At 39.6% G+C, this 19,694-nt stretch overlaps 1 protein-coding gene across 2 annotated transcripts in view; it reads right to left on the bottom strand.

Annotated features, from left to right (window-relative positions):
• CUNH10orf67 (chromosome unknown C10orf67 homolog) overlaps positions 1–19,694 on the bottom strand; it is a 165,367-nt gene that overhangs the window by 23,397 nt on the left and 122,276 nt on the right. For both annotated transcript variants that reach the window (XM_053895154.1, XM_053895153.1), the window contains exons 15-16: positions 1,967–2,047; positions 1,820–1,880 (exon numbers count right to left, since the gene is read on the bottom strand). In XM_053895154.1, coding sequence (XP_053751129.1) covers positions 1,820–1,880; positions 1,967–2,047 — 142 coding nt within the window. The remainder of the gene's footprint in view (positions 1–1,819; positions 1,881–1,966; positions 2,048–19,694) is intronic.

Raw genomic sequence — 19,694 nt, 5'->3', positions numbered from 1 at the left:
TGGATTATCTCCCCACGCTATCTTCAAAGGGAACAACGCGGCATGTCAAAGTTGTATCAGAGATTGAGTAGAACGCAATTTCGGGGGTTTTGTCCAGAGATGTTTGGTGTGAACACGGTCACATACATCGCCAGTGCAATGCAGATAAACGTTCAGAATGATGGGAGAGCTTTGTGGAGTACCGCAAGATTGTGGGTCATAAAAAAGCATTTACATTCGATTTTATTTAGTAAAACAAAAGAGTAATGAAGGGTGGAAATAACCCTGCATTTTCAGGGCTGAGGAAAGGGAGTGACAGCATTTGTTCTGGCCGGAGCTACCGTGTATTCGAGGTGGCCATCAAGGTTAATTTGTGCTACTTTGAATGGACCTTTGAAAAATGGAAAATCAATTTTGGAGGCGAAAACGTCAACTGGATTTCTGGGGAATGGAATGTTGCTGTTAATTAAACTCTCTAATTAAAATGTCAGGCAACCCATAGGTTCCGAATTCGACAATCTAGATTTTTAGAATAAATCCTGAGAGCCTCTCTTACCCTAATACATTATGATGTTTCAGAAGTAACTTGCTGTGTGGGTTAGAATTTCCAACAACTCAACAGGTCCGATCTTATTTAATCTAAACTTATTTAACTTCAGATGCCTTTATAAAGGTTGCCACTCTGGGGCGCCTGGGTGGCTCAGTCGGTTAAGCGTCCAACTTTGGCTCAGGTCACGAGGTCACGGTTTGTGAGTTGGAGCCCCATGTCGGGCTCTGTGCTGACAGCTCAGAGCCTGGAGCCAGCTTCGGATTCTGTGTCTCCCTCTCTCTCTGCCCCTCCTCCATCTGTGTGCGTGCATAGGCATGTGCACGCACGCTGTCTCTCAAAGAAAGAAAGAAAGAAAGAAAGAAAGAAAGAAAGAAAGAAAGAAAAGATTGCCATTCTGCAAGCTAGCAGCTGCATGGCATAGAGTCTGGTGTTCCTATAATGTAAACGGCAGCCCGGGAAGCAAACAGCTCTATCATTGTTGGAAGATTTCTCTGTACCCAGGGCAGGTACATCTAGAACAGACACTACCTACAATATAAGCACTAAAGAAAAAGCCTCTCTGTTGCATGGAAACCCAGAAGAAAGGTTCCCCTCTGCTAAAGCACAATGTAGGTTTCAAAAAGCAGATTTTAAAATTAGGGCCCAGGATTTAAAACCTCTTATCCCACACTTCTCCCTTGCATAAATATTCATTATAGAAGTCTACTTTTAACCATTCCCAGACAGAAAAACAGAAATTACTGACACCCTTTGGTTATCATCAGCAAACTAACAGAATTCAAATGAATAATGTCAGATTTTGTTCGCCTAACTTGTTTGTTAGAGAATAGGAAGCATGGTTATTTCCTAAAGACCTCCAGAAGCCTATGGACAAAACATACTTCTGGTTCCAAAAGAATTCAGTTTGAAGCCCCGTCAGGACCCATGGGACATAAAGTATGCTAGAAATAGTCATACTTTTCTTCTGGTTCTTAAAATGGACAAATGAGAATTCAACACGAGCTTCAGGCTTGTGATAGTTTAATAAAATAGAAAAGGATCTCAACTGAGACCGCTTCCCGTTTTGAAGTGTGATTAAATTCATTTTCAGTTAGCAGGGATTGATATTCAGAAATGCACATTAGCATTCTTTTATTCAGCATATCCAAGTATTCGTTTCATAAACTGGCGGAAGAAAGCATCCACCCAGAATTCCAAACGCTTCGCGATAACAACGAGAAGGAAATCTCAATCTAGACTAAGTGCCCGTTCTGCGTGTGAACTGTTGTTTCCAACAATAATGATACTTACCTTTTGGTGACGGGGAAAAATATGTCTGATCACTGACTACATCCGTGTCCTTGTTGTCTAGCTGCAGGTAAACGAAAAGGTTTCATTACTGAGGGTGGATAATAGCAACTGATTAAATGTTTAACAGAGAAAAAATAATCTACCTACCACAGGTGTATGATCGCTTGAAGAGGAAGTACGGTCTGTTATCAGGTTCATTTTAGACTCCACAAATAAAGGTTTTAATTTCTGAAAGGCACAGAAGGTATGTTTTGTGTTTTCAAGAGGAAAGGATCATCAAGTCAAACGATGTACAACGTTCTTCGACCCTTAATTAACTAAGATCTGAAAACTAAGGTCCTGATTTATTTGCTTAAATATGGCTGGGGAAATCCTCTCCTTGATACCCACGGAATAGACAGACCCCCTCCCTTATTTGGACTACCTTGAGAGAAGATTCAAGAAAAATGCTTTCTTCAATGTCTTTTCTGACTCTTCTTCCTTTTCTTTCATTTTCCTTTTTTGAGTACAGTTGACACACGATGTTACATTAGTTTCAGGTGTATAATTTCGTGATTTAACAAGTTTACACGTTATGTTATGCTGCGCTCACAGGTCTCGCTACCCTCTGTCTCCTGATTCCGCCTCCTTTTGATGATCTCCACCCCGTTTGGGGTTTAGAATTTGTAACTGGCCAGGTGTCACAGGCTTGTCCTCGGCACCTCCTAGTTCTGGCAAGCTATGGCAGTGGTAATCCTGATTCCCCGGAGCCGAATGGTGAAAAACCAAAAGTAGCTCTTCCAGGAGTTCAGGAGCAGCAGCAAACAAGCAGAATTGTCACCAGCATCATATGTCGCAAAGTACATTACGACATTAAACACGTACAGGTGAAAAAAGGACCAAAGGAACATTACACGTGTTTATCGAAAAAAAAGAGGTCTGAGATCCATGGATGTATACTGCGGATTTATGTGAAATCTTCCCTATTCCAAGCTTCTATCTTGGTGATTTGTGTGCATGTATACGTGTCTGCACACAGGTGTGTTTGTATGTATTTTTCTATTCCCCAGAACCCACTCCCACTCTTTGCTACTACCCCAAGGAAACACTTTAAATATTTTATGTGTGTGTTTTATTTGGATACGTTCTTGCAAAAACATGTAATTTCGCGCGTGCCTTTTAATTTGCAAGTGGTGCTACGTGATATCCTATTTTGTTGATTCTAAGGCATAGTTTTCTGGTATTTTAACATCCCTAAAATTGGATGTATCTTGCAATGGTTGGAGTGTCACAGTATAATTGGTGGCACTTTTCTCTTTTGGAGACTTAGAAAGTTTTGAAACGATGTTAAGCACATCTTACATTCAAAGCGAAGGGGTGCCTGGGTAGGTGGCTTAGTCGGTTGAGAGTCTGACTTTGGCTCAGGTCATGCTTTTGTGGTTCGTGAGTTCAAGTGCTGTGTCAGTCTCTAAGCTGACAGCTCAGAGCCTGGAGCCTGCTTTGGATTCTGTCTCTCTCTCTCTCTCTCTCTCTCTCTCTGCTCCTCCCCTGCTTGTGCTCTGTCTCTGTCTCTCAAAATAAACAAACATTAAGAAATAATTTAAAAAATAACGCACAGTATACCTTGTGTGTTTCTTCTCCTGCTAAGTACTAAGTAGTTTGAATAAGTACTATGCTTTTAAGATCCGTTTAGTCTGCTACATATGCCTAAAATCTAGTACTGCACAGTACCTAGTATTACCTAGTACTGCAGACATATATCTACCTCATTTTGCCCCTCTACTCACTATGGCAGTTCAGGCCACACCATTGTCTGTCACCAGCACACTTCATGGCTCCCTGACCTGCTTCTCCCCCCCCCCACCCCCCCCCCCCCCCCCCACCGCCCGAGCTCTCCAGAACTGCCCGAGTTGCTCCTTTAAAATGTTAAGTGAAGGGCGCCTGGGTGGGGTTCAGTCAGTGAAGCATCCAACTCTTGATTTCAACTCAGGTCATGATCTTGCAGTTTGTGAGATTGAGCCCTGTGTCAGGCTCTACAAGGCAGGACAGCACAGAGCCTGCTTGGGATTCTCTCTCTTCCTCTCTCTCTCTCTCTGCACCCCCCCTTCTCTCTCTCTCTCTCTCTCTCTAGCTCTCTCTCTCAAAACAAATAAATAAACATTAAAAAAAACGACTCTTGTCAATGACAACAGTGACCTTCGTAAAATGTTAAGTGAGATTGTCTTATTCCTCTGCTCAAAACTCTGAAAGGCTCCCAATTTTATTCTGAGTTAAAAAAAAAGTCAAAAACCTATTATTCCTTTGACGGCATTTATTATATTTTCTCTCTTGCTCACTCTGCTCCAGTCACACCAGATACTTTGTTGTTTTTCGAGCATGCCGGGCACACTTCCATTATTAGAGCCTTCCAAATGGTCCTTTCCATGTCTAGAAAATTCTTCTCCTAGTTCCTTCCCTCAGTACCTTCAAGTCTTTCATGAAAATGGTAAAAGAAGCCAGTATCAACCGTATGACTGCTGGGAATTTAAGTTTTAAGGTACTCCATAGTCTCGTATCTTTAAGTGCAAGTGTAGGAGAAAATGTGACCTCTATGGTAGGGCTGAAAATGGTAAAAATCCTGCTAAAATTGGGGTCAGAAATAGGTGCCGTGCACACCAACCTGCCTTCCAGCCGTAAATGTGAAGGACAGATTTAAGCAGTACACAAAAGAACACAGTTGATAATATCGGGTTTCACCACATCTCACCCTGTCAAGGATGAGAAAAGGGTAAATAAAACAGGGACCATGAAAACACTGTAGAATCAGTTCAACAGTATACTGAAATCAGAAGAAATGTATAATTTTAAAAAGATCTATGAAGAGAAGAGATCTAGATGAAAACTTCATTAAGCTTTTTGGGCCCACCAGTAGAGTACAAGAGTAAATGGTCTCTAGGAAACATAGGCAGGAGTCTCTGGAAAAGAATCAGGTAAGATAAAATTCAAAAGGATTATGGACGTGACATGGAAAGATTACTGGTGATTAAAATATAAGAGCAGCATTTAAATCCAAATAAGATTTCCACTTCTTATATTCTTAAATGTAGCCATTAGCTGGTGAAACACACACACACACACACACACACACACACACACACACACACGAATGTTCGTATCTCAGACTAAGGGAATTTGGACACCCAAGGTTTCCATCCCGGAGCTACCATTCACCTTGAAGGCATTCGTCAGACTTACTGAATGAATGCAAGAGTTGTCAAAGGTTCCTACGACTCTGGAGCCCAAGGTCCACCTAAGATGAGTAGTGACAAGTGTCCACTCCACGATAAATCTGGGACCACAAGGCTAGAACCACAGTTAGGGTTAAATACAACTTCAAGTAAGGTTCTCCCAAGCAGTTTGCAAGGAAAATTTGAAGGAAATAAAAAATCTCTCCTGAAAACTCCTAACCTAGCCCATGTTGTTTGTAAGCTGAATTCACGCCTGTGGTCTGAAACACCATAAGCTGAAAGCATTTGATTTAATGTAATAATATGGTGATGGTGTTCATGGTGATTGAGAGAATCACATTAAAATCTTTTTTTTTAACGTTTATTATTTATTTTTGAGACAGAGAGAGACAGAGCATGAACGGGGGAGGGTCAGAGAGAGAGGGAGACACAGAATCTGAAACGGGCTCCAGGCTCTGAGCTGTCAGCCCAGAGCCCGATGCGGGGCTCGAACTCACAGACTGTGAGATCATGACCTGAGCCCAAGTCGGACGCTCAACCGACTGAGCCACCCAGGCGCCCATCACATTAAAATCTTTAATGTAAGAATTCCTCTTCAGCCCAGGCTTCATTTTTTTTTTTTTTGTAAATAAGTCTCCAAAGAAACTGAACAGCTCATCATCAAAAATCTTTACATAGATCATAAGTGGCTGCCAGAAGAAATGAAAGAGTAGAACTAGACCCTCTAAATCTTCAGACCTAGGAATTTTCAGTCATAAAATATAAAATCAATGCATATGATATATTTCAAGAAATAAAAACAAGAAGCTTGATGATGAATAGTAAACATATTTGAAAGACAAACCAAACAAAATTTATTTGTGCATTTCTTAAAAATGATAAATATAATAAGTGAAATTAAAATTCAGAAGAAAATTTAAAAAAAAATATACATATGTGAAAAAATACTTAATACATTGAAAGACAGAATGGAATATACTATTTAGAATGCAGCTCAAAGACAAAGTTGGGTCAAATATTAAAGAAAAAATATGGAATATAGAGGTTAGAAGGACAGGGTATAGCATATATTTAATCAGAGTTTCAAAAAGTGAGTAGAGTTAAGGCAAAATATAAATAGTAACTGAAAACTTTTCAGAACTAATGAAAGAAACAAATCTCCACTTTCAAGAAGCACAATGAATCTCAAACTGAATCAACAAAAGAAATCTACAACTAGACCCCTCATGGTAAAACTGTAGAACATTAAAGAAAGAGAGAGCTTAAAAGCAGAAAAAGACAAAAAACAGATTAACATTAAGGAAACCACAGTTAAAAAGAGCAAAATTCCCGGGGCACCTGGGTAGCTCATTTGGTTAAGCATCTAACTTCAGCTCAGGTCACGATCTCGTGGTTCGTGAGTTCAAGCCCCACATTGGGGTCTCTACTGTCAGCATATCCTGCTTCATATCCTCTGTCCCCTTCTCTCTCTGCCCCTCCCCTGCTCGTTCTCTCTCTCTCTTAAAAAAAAAAAAAGAGCAAAATTCCCTACTAACAATGAAATCTAGGAGAGAGTAGAATGATATACTCCATGTGCAAAGAGAAAGTATCATCAACCTAAAATTTTATACCTAGCAAAAATATCTTCCAATAACAGGGGCAAAAATAGACATTTTCCATGAAGTGAAAACTGAGAGTGTTAGCCAGGAGCAGATATCCACTAAAGAAAATTCTAAATGAGGGACGCCTGGGTGGGTGGCTCAGTCGGTTAAGCATCTGACTTTGGGTCAGGTCATGATCTCGTGGTTCATGAGTTCAAGCCCCACATCGGGCTCTGTGCTGACAGCTCAGAACCTAGAGTCTGCTTTGGATTCTGTGTCTCCCACACGCTCTGCCCCTACCCCACTCACATGCTGTCTTTCTCTCTCTTTCAAAAATAAACAAACATTAAAAAAATTTTTTAAAGAAAATCCTAATGAGTGTACTTCATACATAAGGAAAGAGGTCCCAGATGAAAGGTCTGAGATGCAAGAAGGAATTGTGAATAAAGAAAGTGGTAAATATATAAGTAAACTCAAATAAATACTGACCAATTAAGGCTATAATAATAATATGTTATGGGGATACAGGAAACCAGATAGAACTAAAATATATGACATAATAGCATAATAAACTGACAGTGGTGGTGATTTAAATTTAATTGCTTAAAGAAGTCCTGGGGTGCCTGGGTGTCTCAGTTGGTTAAGCGTCCAACTTCAGCTCAGGTCATGAACTCAGGTTCATGGGTTCGAGCCCCACATCAGGCTCTGTGCTGACAGCTCGGAGCCTGGAGCCTCCTTCCGATTCTGTGTCTCCCTCTCTCTCTGCCCCTCCCCTGCTTGCATTCTGTCTGTCTCTCTTCCAAAAATAAATGAACATTAAAAAAAATTAAAAAAAAAGAAGTCTTACTATTCAGGATGATGGTAAAGATACAGAGATTTGGATTTTTCTGATAGAGTTGAGAACTTCCCACATGACACATGAGAAAAAAATTAACCAATTCATAAGAATGTGAGAAGGAAGGGCTCCTGGGTGGCTCATTTGGTTAAGCATCTGACTCTTGATTTCAGGCCAGGTCATGAATTCATGGTTTTGTGGGCTCGAGCCCCACATAAGGCTGGCAGCATGGAGCCTGCTTGTGATTCTCTCTTTCTACTTCTCTCTCTGCCCCATTCATGCTGTCTCTGTCTCTCTCAAAACAAATAAATAAACTTTAAAAAGAAAAAAAAATGCTTAAAAATAGAACTACTCTACCACCCAGCAATAGCACTACTAGGAATTTATCCAAAGGATACAGGAATTCTGGTTCACAGGGGCACATGTACCCCAATGTTTATAGCAGTGCTTTCAACAATAGCCAAATCAGGGAAAGAGCCCAAATGTTCATCAACTGATGAGTGGATAAAGAAGATGTGGTTTATATATACAATGGAAAACTATGTGACGATGAGAAAGCATGAAATCATGCCATTTGCAACAACGTGGATGGAACTGGTGGGTATTATGCTAAGTGAAATAAATCGGTCAGAGAAAGACAGATATCATATGTTTTCACTCATATGTGGAACTTGAGAAACTTAATAGAAGATCATGGGGGAAAGAAAGGGGAAAAAATAGTTACAGAGAGGGAGGGAGGCAAACCATAAGAGACTCTTAAACACAGAGACCAAACTAAAAGTTGATAGGGGGTGGAGGAGAGGGGAAAAATGGGTGATGGGCATTTAAGAGGGCACTTGTTGGGATGAGCACTGGGTGTTGAATATAAGCGATGAATCATGGGAATCTACCCCCCAAAACCAAGAGTACACTGAACACAATGTATGTTAACCAATTTGACAATAAATTATATTTTTAAATGTCTTAATATTAATTAATAAAAAATAAAATGTGTATTCCTTAAAAAAAAATGCAAGGAGAAAAACATAGACAAGAAGGTCAGATGAAAAACACAAAATAAGATAGAAATAAATCCAAATGTATCAATGATTACAATAAATTTAAATGGACTAAATGCTCCAGTTAAAAGACAAAGATTATCAACCCAGATTAAGAACAAATTCTAACATTAGTTATATGCTGCTTAAAAGAGTTACAACCAAAGCATAAGCATATAAAAGGCTGAAAGTGATAGGATAGAAAAAGACACCATGAAAATAATGACCTACAGAAAGTTAGGCAGCTGTAGTAATATAAAGCCAAAACAGACGTCAAGGCAAAAACCATTTCTAGAGATAAAGAGGTCACAAAATAATGGTAAAATGCTCAATTTACCAGGAGGATATAATATTTCTAAAATAGTAAGCATCTAATGACACAGTTTCAAATTATATAAAGCAAAACTTGATACAAATTACATGAATAAATATGCAACTCATCGATTAGAAGAGAGTAGCATAAAAATACAAGACACGTAACATTAAATTAAAAAACAATTTTGTAGGGGTGCCTGGGTGGCTCAGTCAGTTGAGTGTCCGACTCCCTTTTTGGCTCAGGTCATGATCCCAGAGTCATAGAATCAAGCCCTGCATTGGGCTCTGCATTAAGCGTGGAGCCTGCTTAAGATTCTCTCTCTCTCTCTCTCTCTCTCTCTCTCTCTCTCTTTTTCTCTCCCCACCCCCCCCCCCCACACTGTGTCCTTCTATCGAGTCATGCTCTCTTTCAAGAAAAAAAAAAAACTTCCGTGGAGAAAATTATAAAACTACCAAACTGAAGCTTAGACAAAAGAAATAACGTTTATAAATTAGAAGATTCAGTACCATAAAGATGTCAATTGTATCCAAATCGATCTAGATTTAATGCACTTCTAATCAAAATCCCAATTGAATTTTTGTTTTGTTTCTTCTGCTTTTTTTTTCTGTGAATATTAACAATCTGATTCTAAACTTTATATGGAGATGCAAAGATCAACACCAAGGTAGGGGTATTTCCCTTACTAGAAAAAGACTTAATAATAAAGGTAGAAATACTAAATTAGTTTCATATTAGTGCAAGAATAGACAAATAGAACAGTAGAACAGAATAGAGAGACAGAAACAAACTCTAACATATATGAGCCTATATATATATATATATATCTATATATATATATATATACACACACACACACATTTATATATAGCAGGTGGAATTATGTATCCAGGGAGAAGATGGGTTTTTTAATAAATGGTGCTGGGTCAGTTGATTATCTGTATTAAAAGAAAATGAAATCAGACATCTGCCTCTCCACACATTATCAATTCCAGGTGTATTAAGCCTCTAAACATGGAAGGCAAAGAGGGAAAAATGTAACTATCATAAAGAATATATTTGTGACTAAAGGTTAGGTAAGGTCGTCTTAAAGCAGAAAAAATGTGAAGGCAAAAAGGAAAATATTACTAATTAAATTCACACCAAGATTAAGAACGTTCATTTGTGAAAAGATACCAAAATACTATCCAAAACTGAAAGAAGACATTTGCAACACGTATAACTGACAAAGGATTCGTTTCCGAATTGTATAAAAAGGTCTTTAGGAAATTTTTTTATTCCTAATAAACTCTTTTTTAAAGTTCTTACTTTAAATTCTAGTTACTCCGGGGCGCCCGGGTGGCTCGGTCAGTTAAGCGTCCGACTTCGGCTCAGGTCACGATCTCTCGGTATGTGAGTTCGAGCCCCGCGTCGGGCTCTGTGCTGACTGCTCAGAGCCTGGAGCCTGTTTCAGATTCTGTATCTCCCACTCTCTGACCCTCCCCCATTCATGCTCTGTCTCTCTCTGTCTCAAAAATAAATAAAGGTTAAAACAAAATTAAAAAAAAATTCTAGTTACTTAACACACAGTACAATATTTAGAACTTTTTAAATTGAATTTTCTTCAACTTAAAAAAAACAAAAAACACTTCACTCATTTCTCCCACCCTCCACCCCTGCCTCTTGCAACCACTAGTCTGTTCTCTGTATCTATAAGCTTGGTTCTTGTTTGTTTGTTTAAATTCTACGTATTAGAGAGATCATGTGGTATTTGCCTTTCTCTGGCTGACTTATGTCACTTAGCATAATGCTCTCAAGGCCCATCCATGTTAATGCAAGTGACAAGATTCCATTCCCTTTTTTGGCCGAACAATATTCCCTTGTGTATATACACCAAAATTTCTCTAGCCATTCATCTGTTGATGGGAACTTAGGTTGTTTCCATATATAGACTATTATAAATAATGCTGCAATGAACAGGGAGGTGTACAAAGTTTTCAAATTATTGTTTTTGTTTTCTTCAGGCAAACACTGAGAGGTGCAATTGCTGGATCATATGGTGGTTCTATTTTTAATTGACTTCTAAGAAGGCTCCACACCCAGGGTGGAATCCATCGTGGGTCCTGAACCCACGCCCCTGAGATCAAGACCTGTGCTGAGGTCAAGAGTCGGATGCGTCACTGACTGAGCCACCCAGGGGCCTCATATTTTTAATTTCTTAACAAACCTCCGTATTGTTCTCCATCCTGGTTGCGCCAATTTACATTCCCAGCAGCAGTGCACAAGGATTCCCTTTTCTCCACATCGTCACCAACATTTGTTGTCCCTTGTCTTTTTCGTAACAGTCATTATAACAGGTGTGAGTAGATATCTCATTGTGGTTTTGATGTGCATTCCCCTGATGATTAATGATGTTGAGCACTTTTAAGTGTATCTGTTCGCCATGTGAATAGCATCTTTGGAAAAATATCTATTTAGATCTTCTGCCATTTTTTAAAATTATATTGCTTAGGGGGCGCCTGGGTGGCTCAGTCAGTTAAGCATCCGACTCTTGATTTCGGCTCAGGTCAGGACCTCACGGTTCATGAGTTTGAGCCCCGTGTGGCCCCCTGTGCTGACAGCGCAGGGCCTGCTTGCCATACTCTCTCTTCTCTCTCCCCCTCTCTCTGCCCCTCCCCTGCACATTCACTCTCTCTCTCCCTCTCAAAACAAAACATAAACTTTAAAAAAAAGTTTTTAAAAAATTGTATTGTTTGTTGTTTGTTTTTTGCTATTGAGTTGGATGAGTTCTTTGTACATTTTGGCTCTTAGCCCCTTATCAGATACATGATTTGCAATTACTTTCTCCCATTCAGTATGTTGCCTTTTCATTTTGTTGATGGCTTCCTTTGATGTGCAGAAGCTTTTTAGTTCGGGGTAGTCCCACTTACTTATTTTTGCTACTCTTGCTTTTGCTTTTGGTGTCAGATCCAAAAAATCATGGCCAGGAACTATGTCAAAGAGCTTACCACCAGTATTTTCTTCTAGGAGTTTTATGGTTTCCGGTCTTATTTTCAAGTCTTCAACGCATTTTAACTTAGTTTTTGTGTGTGGTGTAGGAGAGTGGTGTAGTTTTATTCTTTCGCATGTGGCCTTTCAGTTGGCCAGCCCCATTGATTGAAAATGACTGAAGAAACCTGTGTATCATCATGACTGGAGTACTGTTCCTCATGGGCCACTCCTCTGCCAGGAACGGCTCTTTGTGTCACTATGACGTGAAGGAAAAGTAATCTTTGATCTTATTTAAGCCAATATAGTTTTGTCATAGCAATCATACCAGCTCATCCATAGACTTGAACGCACCAATACGTTATGACCGACAATCCTATTATGACTACAAAACTTGGAAAAACTGCTACATGTGGGTATCAGGTGAAACGAAAAGAATGCTTTGGGCGACAATGCTCATAATAGCAAAAAAGTGAGGATGAACTCCCATGTTGATCAATAGCAGAATGGATACATAAGTTGTGGTATATTCAAGCAACAGAATACTCTCAATGGGTGAACCACAACACCAAGCGTCAGCACGGGTGAGTCTGAAAAGCATAATGTTGAGAAAATGGAGCACATCACTGAAGAATACTCACATTTTTTCAACTATATTCTTTCATTTATAGGGGCACCTGGGTGGCTCAGTTGGTTAAGGGTCTGACTTCGGCTCAGTTCAAGATCTCACTGTTCACTGTGAGTTCGAGCCCCACATTGGGCTCTGTGCTGACAGCTCGGAGCCTAGAGCCTGCTTCAGATTCTGTCTGTCTGTCTCTCTCTCTGTCCTTTCCCCACTCATACTGTCTCCCTCTGCCTCTCAAAAAATAAATAAATGCTAAAAAACAGCATTTTATATTCTTTCATTGATAGAAAGTTTAAAAACGGGCAAAAGTCAACAACAAGCTGCTTAGGGATACAGGCACGAGTGACAAAAACTGTCAAGAAGGACATCGGGACAATGGCTTCTGGGAGGGAATGGAGAGGAATGTGCTCAGTGGGCTTCTCCAGTTTTAGTCTACAGATACCTGGGTCCTAGGAACACAAGTATTCATGTGATCGTCATTCTTTAAATTGCACATATGTATTTTCACTCATCCTTTTTGTACACATGATTATTTCACGGTAAAAAAAATAAGATAGAAACAAGCAAAATTCCGAGTAGAAACAAAATGGGTTCTTTCCTACCGAGACTCAACACCAAAGTAAGAGCTGAGAGGTAAGGAAACTTACACAAACAGATGCGCATATGATATGCACAGATTGCTAACAACACAATAACAGAACTAAACTCAGTATTGGAGGTAGTAATGATTAGAATGAACATAGTACAAAATAGAATACTTATGTCGAGTAATGTTCCTAACCTTTAGCCTGTCACAGGACACATAAATATGGCATTACTTGTAGGGAGTACTGGGGTGGGGGGGGAGTGGACAAGGTTACTCATGGTCTTAGACTGTGGGAGGAGAGGTTCAGGCTGCCCCAGTCATGCCCCCACCCTTGCCACCCGGAGGGCCAAGGACAATCACTATGTCTGCACTTTTAAAACAAGTTCAGGAAATTCTGATGAGTTTCAAACTGGAAAGGTTTCCTAAAAACGCCAAGGAAAAGAACAAAGAGAATAACATGACATTAAAGAGAACACGATGACTATGGAGGACAGAAAATAGATTTTCAACCTATGATGGTGTTTCTGAAAAAGAAACAGAAACTGATTCTGTAGATGCAATCATTAGAAGAATACATAAGAAATATGTCTGAGTTGGAAAAAAAAAAAAGATTTAAATCTCTAGATGAGAGAGGCTCATTTCACTCAAGGGAAATTAATAAAATGTTGCTTCTTAATTCATATCCTGGTGACACCTTTAAATTTCAAGTTTAAAGAAAATAGCTTATAAATATTCACTGGGAGAAAATAAGCCAGGTTAATTAGCAACAAACAAATATTAAGCTGACTCCAGTCAGGGCAAGACATAGCAAAGTGAAGATAATGTTGTTTCCAGAAAAGAAGAAAAAACTCAAAGACATGGTCTAGTTTGCAAGAAATAAATCAAGATTAAGAACTAAAGAAGGGCAGAAGTCACGATTTTAAAAAAGGTTGTAAGGTAGGGGCGCCTGGGTGGCTCAGTCAGTTGAGCTTCCGACTTCAGCTCAGGTCATGATCTTACGGTTCATGAGTTCGAGCCCTGTGCCAGGCTCTGTGTTGACGGCTCAGAGCCTGGAGCCTGCTTTGGATTCTGTGTCTCTTTCTCTCTCTGTCCCTTCCCCGTTCATGTTCTGTCTCTCTCTCTCTCTCTCTCTCTCAAATATAAAATAAAACACACACAAAAACATTTAAAACAATAAAAATAAAAAGGTTGTGAGGTTAAAGATAAACATGGCTAAGTAAGTACAAGTCATTGCTATTCAAGCAGTTACAAAATTAAAAGAAAAGCTAAGTGATCAAAAATACTTTTATGTGATAAAAAGAATCACATAATAATAATGTAGTTCTCTAAACAGAATAAAATTAACACAGACTGGAAGGAAAGGAGGGATACACTGATGAAATTAAGGCTGAAATGACACTTGGAGGGACAAAACCACATATAACCCCTTGTTTTACTCAGAGTGAGTTAAGACTTGAACTTGTTTGGTTCTTGTTGTCGTAACTGCAGAAATGTCATTTGATTTTCCATTGAAGTTTACTATTACAATACAGATAACAAAAACCACAACTAAAATGTGGTTCATATTACATAAGCCAGGAGATAAAGAGAAGAACCAGCAGTCATAAAATAAGGTGACGAAACCCCCCAAAAATATCACCTATGCTGTTTCAGTTTGTGTATTATTTTTTTTCAGTTTGCATATTAAATGTAAATGAGCGACAGGTTAGATTTAAAAAACTAAAATCCAATCATGCTGTTACTTAACAGTTCACAACTGGGGCGCCTGGGTGGCTCAGTCGGTTGAGCGTCTTCAGCTCAGGTCATGATCTCACAGTTCATGGGTTCGAGCCCCGCATCGGGCTCTGTGCTGACAGCTCAGAGCCTGGAGCCTGCTTCGGATTCTGTGTCTCCCTCTCTCTCTCTCTCTCTCCCCATCTCTCTATCTCTCAAAAATGAATAAACATTAAAAAATGTTTAATAAATATTAAAATTTTTTAATTAAAAAAAGTTCACAACTAAAAGAAAATGACACAGCAACACGAAGATTGAGCAAAGATAGTAAAATACAGACAAGAAGATAATACAGGTAACAAAATTAATAATAGACAAGTTAGACATCAAGGCTAGCATGAACCTCACTGGCCATGAACGAAAGGTATAATCCACAGCAAAGATAGGACAGTGAAGAGTCTCCCTGAGCTGTTTCATATCATAAAACATCATGATATATAATGTGAAGCAAAAGCTATCATCGTGGCATTTTCCTTGCTAACTATATCTACTAGCTTGCTGTAGGGCATAGCCTCAAAACTTAAAAAGAAATCTTTGTCATTTATATTTAGTTAGACTAGATATCTGGTAGCCACTTGGGTCTTTGCATTCTGAAATAAACCTCCAGCTAGAGAGACTCAAAAAATATAATTTAACAAAATCCCAATCAAAATCCTAGTGGATATTTTTTTTAAAGACATTGACTTGCAGATTCTAAAACATATGGAAGTACTAAGGGTATAGAATTGTCAAGACAATCTTGGAGAAGAAGAATACAATGGAAGGACTTGCACTATCTGATTTCAAGACTTATTACAAAGCTATATTAATTAAGACGATATAGTATTGGCGAAAGGACAAATAGACCAATGGAACCAAACACATTTTAGAAACAGGTTCATGAATACATTGTCAACTGAATTAGAACAAAGGAACCAGCGAAACTCAGTGGGAAAGGAAGCTCAAAATCCCATCATAAGTATATGCGGAATGTGGGATACAGCCAAGGCCACAGAAAACACAATCTGCCGCACAGAGGAAAAGCTAAGTTGATCTTCATTAAGATTAAGAATTTCTTACAAAAATTAAAAATTTCTGACCTTCAAAAGATGCTGTTCTGAACATAGAAGGAGGAACTGCAGATGGGAATAAATATTTGCAATGCGTATATGACAAAAGACACATCTAGAATATAGATGTGAATATATAACAAAAGGCTATAACTCAATAATAATTAAAAACAGACAAATTAAAAATAGATGTGAATATATAACAAAAGGCTATAACTCAATAATAATTAAAAACAGACAAAATGGGAGGAAGGGGGAATGGGGAATTATTATTTAAAGAATACAAAGTTTTGGGGCGCCTGGGTGGCTCGGTCGGTTAAGCGTCCGACTTCAGCTCAGGTCATGATCTCAAGGTCCGTGGGTTCGAGCCCCGCGTCGGGCTCTGAGCTGACAGCTCGGAGCCTGGAGCCTGTTTCAGATTCTGTGTCTCCCTCTCTCTCTGACCCTCTCCCGTTCATGCTCTGTCTCTCTCTGTCTCAAAAATAAATAAACGTTAAAAAAAAAAAAAAAGAATACAAAGTTTCATTTTTGCAAGATGAATGGGTTCTGGAGGTTGGTTTTACAACAATGTGAATATACTTTATTAAACTCCACACTTAGAAATGGTTAAGACGGTAAACTTATGAGTATTGTGCCACAATATTTTTAAAAAGTCTTGAATGGTCCCTTTACGAAAGTAGATCTAAAACTAACCAATAAGCACAGCAAAATACATTAACATCGTTTTTTAAACTGTTTATTTACTTTTGAGAGAGAGACAGGGTGCGAGCGGGGGAGGAACAGAGAGGGAGACAGAATCGGAAGCAGGCTCCAGGCTCCGAGCTGTCAGCACAGAGCCCGACGCGGGGCTCGAACCCGTGAACCGTGAGATCATGACCTGAACCGAAGTTGGACGCTTAACCGACTGAGCCACCCGGACATCCCTTAACATCATTAATTATCAGGAAATGCAAGTTAAAACTTCAGTGAGACATTATTTTAGGATGGCTGAGCTTTACAAACTGACAAGATCGTGTTGGTGAAGATGTGGGCCACAGGAACTCTCAAACGTTCAGAATATAAATATAACTCTCAAAAATATAAATACAAATATATTAAAAAAAATTTTTTTTTAACGTTTATTTATTTTTGAGACAGAGAGAGACAGAGCATGAACGGGGGAGGGTCAGAGAGAGAGGAAGACACAGAATCTGAAACAGGCTCCAGGCTCTGAGCAGTCATCACATAGCCCGACGCGGGGCTCGAACTCACATACCGAGAGATCGTGACCTGAGCCGAAGTCGGACGCTTAACCGACTGAGCCACCCAGGCGCCCCTAAATACAAGTATTAAAAAATATATAAAAATATATGCCCATGCCCCAGCTATTCCAGTCCTACCTGAGGGTTACAAAAACATATTCCCAGAAATAACTAGTACAAGAATGGTTGTAGCACCTTTTTCCCCCCCAAACAGCCCCTACCTGGAAACAGCCCAGGTGTCCATCAGAGGAGAACGGATCAACAAATTAGTTTTTATTCATACCATAGGATGCTATTCAGCAATCCAAAGAAATTGCTGTAGATGCACACAGTAACATGGATGAATCACAAGAGCACCATGCTGAGTAAAATAAGCCAGACAGAAAAGAACACACACTGCATGATTCCACCTGCATAAATCTTAAGAGCGAGCAAAACTAACCTGCGGTGATAGAAATCACAGCAATATTTATCCGGCGTGGGGGATGTGACTAAGGTATTGTCTGGAAAGGGACACAGAAAACTTCCAGGGAAGATGGGAATGTTCTATCCTTTCTCTCACTTAGGTGATGGCTACGCAGATCAAAGCACTTCGAATGTTACACTTGGTATTTGTGCCCTTTCCCAGATGTATACCTCCGTAGCAAGAAAATATTAAACCTTTTTTATAGCATTGATTCAGACCTGCAACTTAAAGTTCGATATTTCCTTATTCATGCCTCTCTTCTCTGCTCTGTAAGTCAGGCACTACTCTAATCTCTGTGAGCCGAACAGTTTACAGGACAGATCAGTCTGTGATCTCATGAAAGGTACAGTCTATAAAGAAAAGCGCCCTATCTGTCATGTGCACTATCTCATTCCCAGCACGGAGCATGGTGCTTGGTACATGTTTACACTCAATAAATATTTGTGGAGCGGATGGGCAGCTACTGTGTAGGGAACCGAGGAAAAATGTTAGTTACCCAATACTCACTCACTCATCACTCCCTCTCTTCCTCTCCACCCCCCTCTGTTTTACTTCAATATTTGCTCTCTACTCTGACGAGTGTCTCGAGGGCCCGTATACTGTGTGGATGTATGGACAAGAATCAGGAGGCTGGAATCCCAGAGAGGTAATGGCATATGGATGGATTCTAGACCCGACGGGGCACCAGCCCTCCTCCACAGGAAGATAGACCCGATTGCTTGGGGGCAGGGAAGAGATTCTTCTCAAAAAAAAAAAAAAAAAAAAGACTGGATCTATTAATATGCTTAGATCAGTGTAACTTTGAGATTTTAGAATTCTGTTTCATAAAAGCTGGCCAATTCACATTTGGAGCAGACAGTTTTACCAGGGAAATCCTAAAAAAGCCTGATGGTTGAGTAGCACGACAATCTCACAGGTCCTCTAGTATTTTATTTGTCTAGGTGATTCAATATCTGAAATGAGGATTCTTCCAATTGAACCTGTAACCTTCAGGGGTGCTTGGGTGGCTCAGATGGTGAAGCGACCGACTTCGATTCAGGTCATGATCTTGTGGTTTGTGAGTTCCAGCCAGGAGCCCCGCACCGGGGTCTGTGCTGATAGCTCAGAGCCTGGAGCCTGCTTTGGATTCTGTGTCTCCCTCTGTCTCTGCCCCTACCCTGCTCACACTCTGTCTCTCTCTCAAAACTAAATTAACATTTAAAAAAGTTAAAAAAAAAAAAAAAAAGAAAGAAACTGTAACCTTCAGTTGAGAAGAGGAAAAAACAAAAGGGGAAAATAGAGATTATGTATTTAAAAAAATTTTTGTAATGTTTTATTTATTTTTGAGAGAGAGAGAGAGAGAGAGAGAGAGAGAGAGAGAATGAGCAAGGGAGGGGCAGAGAGAGAGCGGGACACAGAATCCAATGCAGGCTGCAGGCTCTGAGCTGTCAGCACAGAGCCCGACACAGGGCTCGAACTCACAAACAGTGAGATCATGACCTGAGCCGAAGTCAACGCTTAACCGACTGAGCCCCCCAGGCACCCCAAGACTATGTATTTTTATCTATGTACACCAGTCTAGGGACATTTCAGGGGAGTCAATTATTAAAACCTCAGCAAGCCTCAGATTACTAGCTATATTTAAATAAAATCGGACATAATTTAATGTTCCTTGTCAACATTCTTAAGTTCTTTCATCTCCTGCAGCAACTTAAATTTAGAAGACAGTTTTAGAGTAAAAAATGTTGAAAAACATTTTAAAAGAGTAATTTTAAATTGGAAGCCTCCTAAAGCAAGAGACTGTATTTTGTATTTCTTGTGCTCTTTCCCACAAACCTGACTTGTCCCAGGACACTTAGCATCCTGATGGGTATACAATAGCACTCACAGCATGCTAATTTTCTCATTATTTGAAATTTACTGGATATATTTATTTCTTTTGTAAAAAAATTTTTTTTTTTTAAATTTTTTTTTTTTTCAACGTTTATTTTATTTTTGGGACAGAGAGAGACAGAGCATGAATGGGGGAGGGACAGAGAGAGAGGGAGACACAGAATCGGAAATAGGCTCCAGGCTCTGAGCCATCAGCCCAGAGCCCGACGCGGGGCTCGAACTCACGGACCGTGAGATCGTGACCTGGCTGAAGTCGGACGCTTAACCGACTGCGCCACCCAGGCGCCCCATGTAAAAAATTTTTAATGTGTATTTATTTTTGAGA

This window comes from Panthera pardus, unplaced genomic scaffold, assembly GCF_024362965.1.
Source record: "Panthera pardus isolate Hobbes unplaced genomic scaffold, ASM2436296v1 HiC_scaffold_6, whole genome shotgun sequence".
NCBI lineage: Eukaryota > Metazoa > Chordata > Mammalia > Carnivora > Felidae > Panthera > Panthera pardus.
Note: the sequence above shows the minus strand (reverse complement) of the source record. Positions and strands in the feature narration are given on the sequence as shown.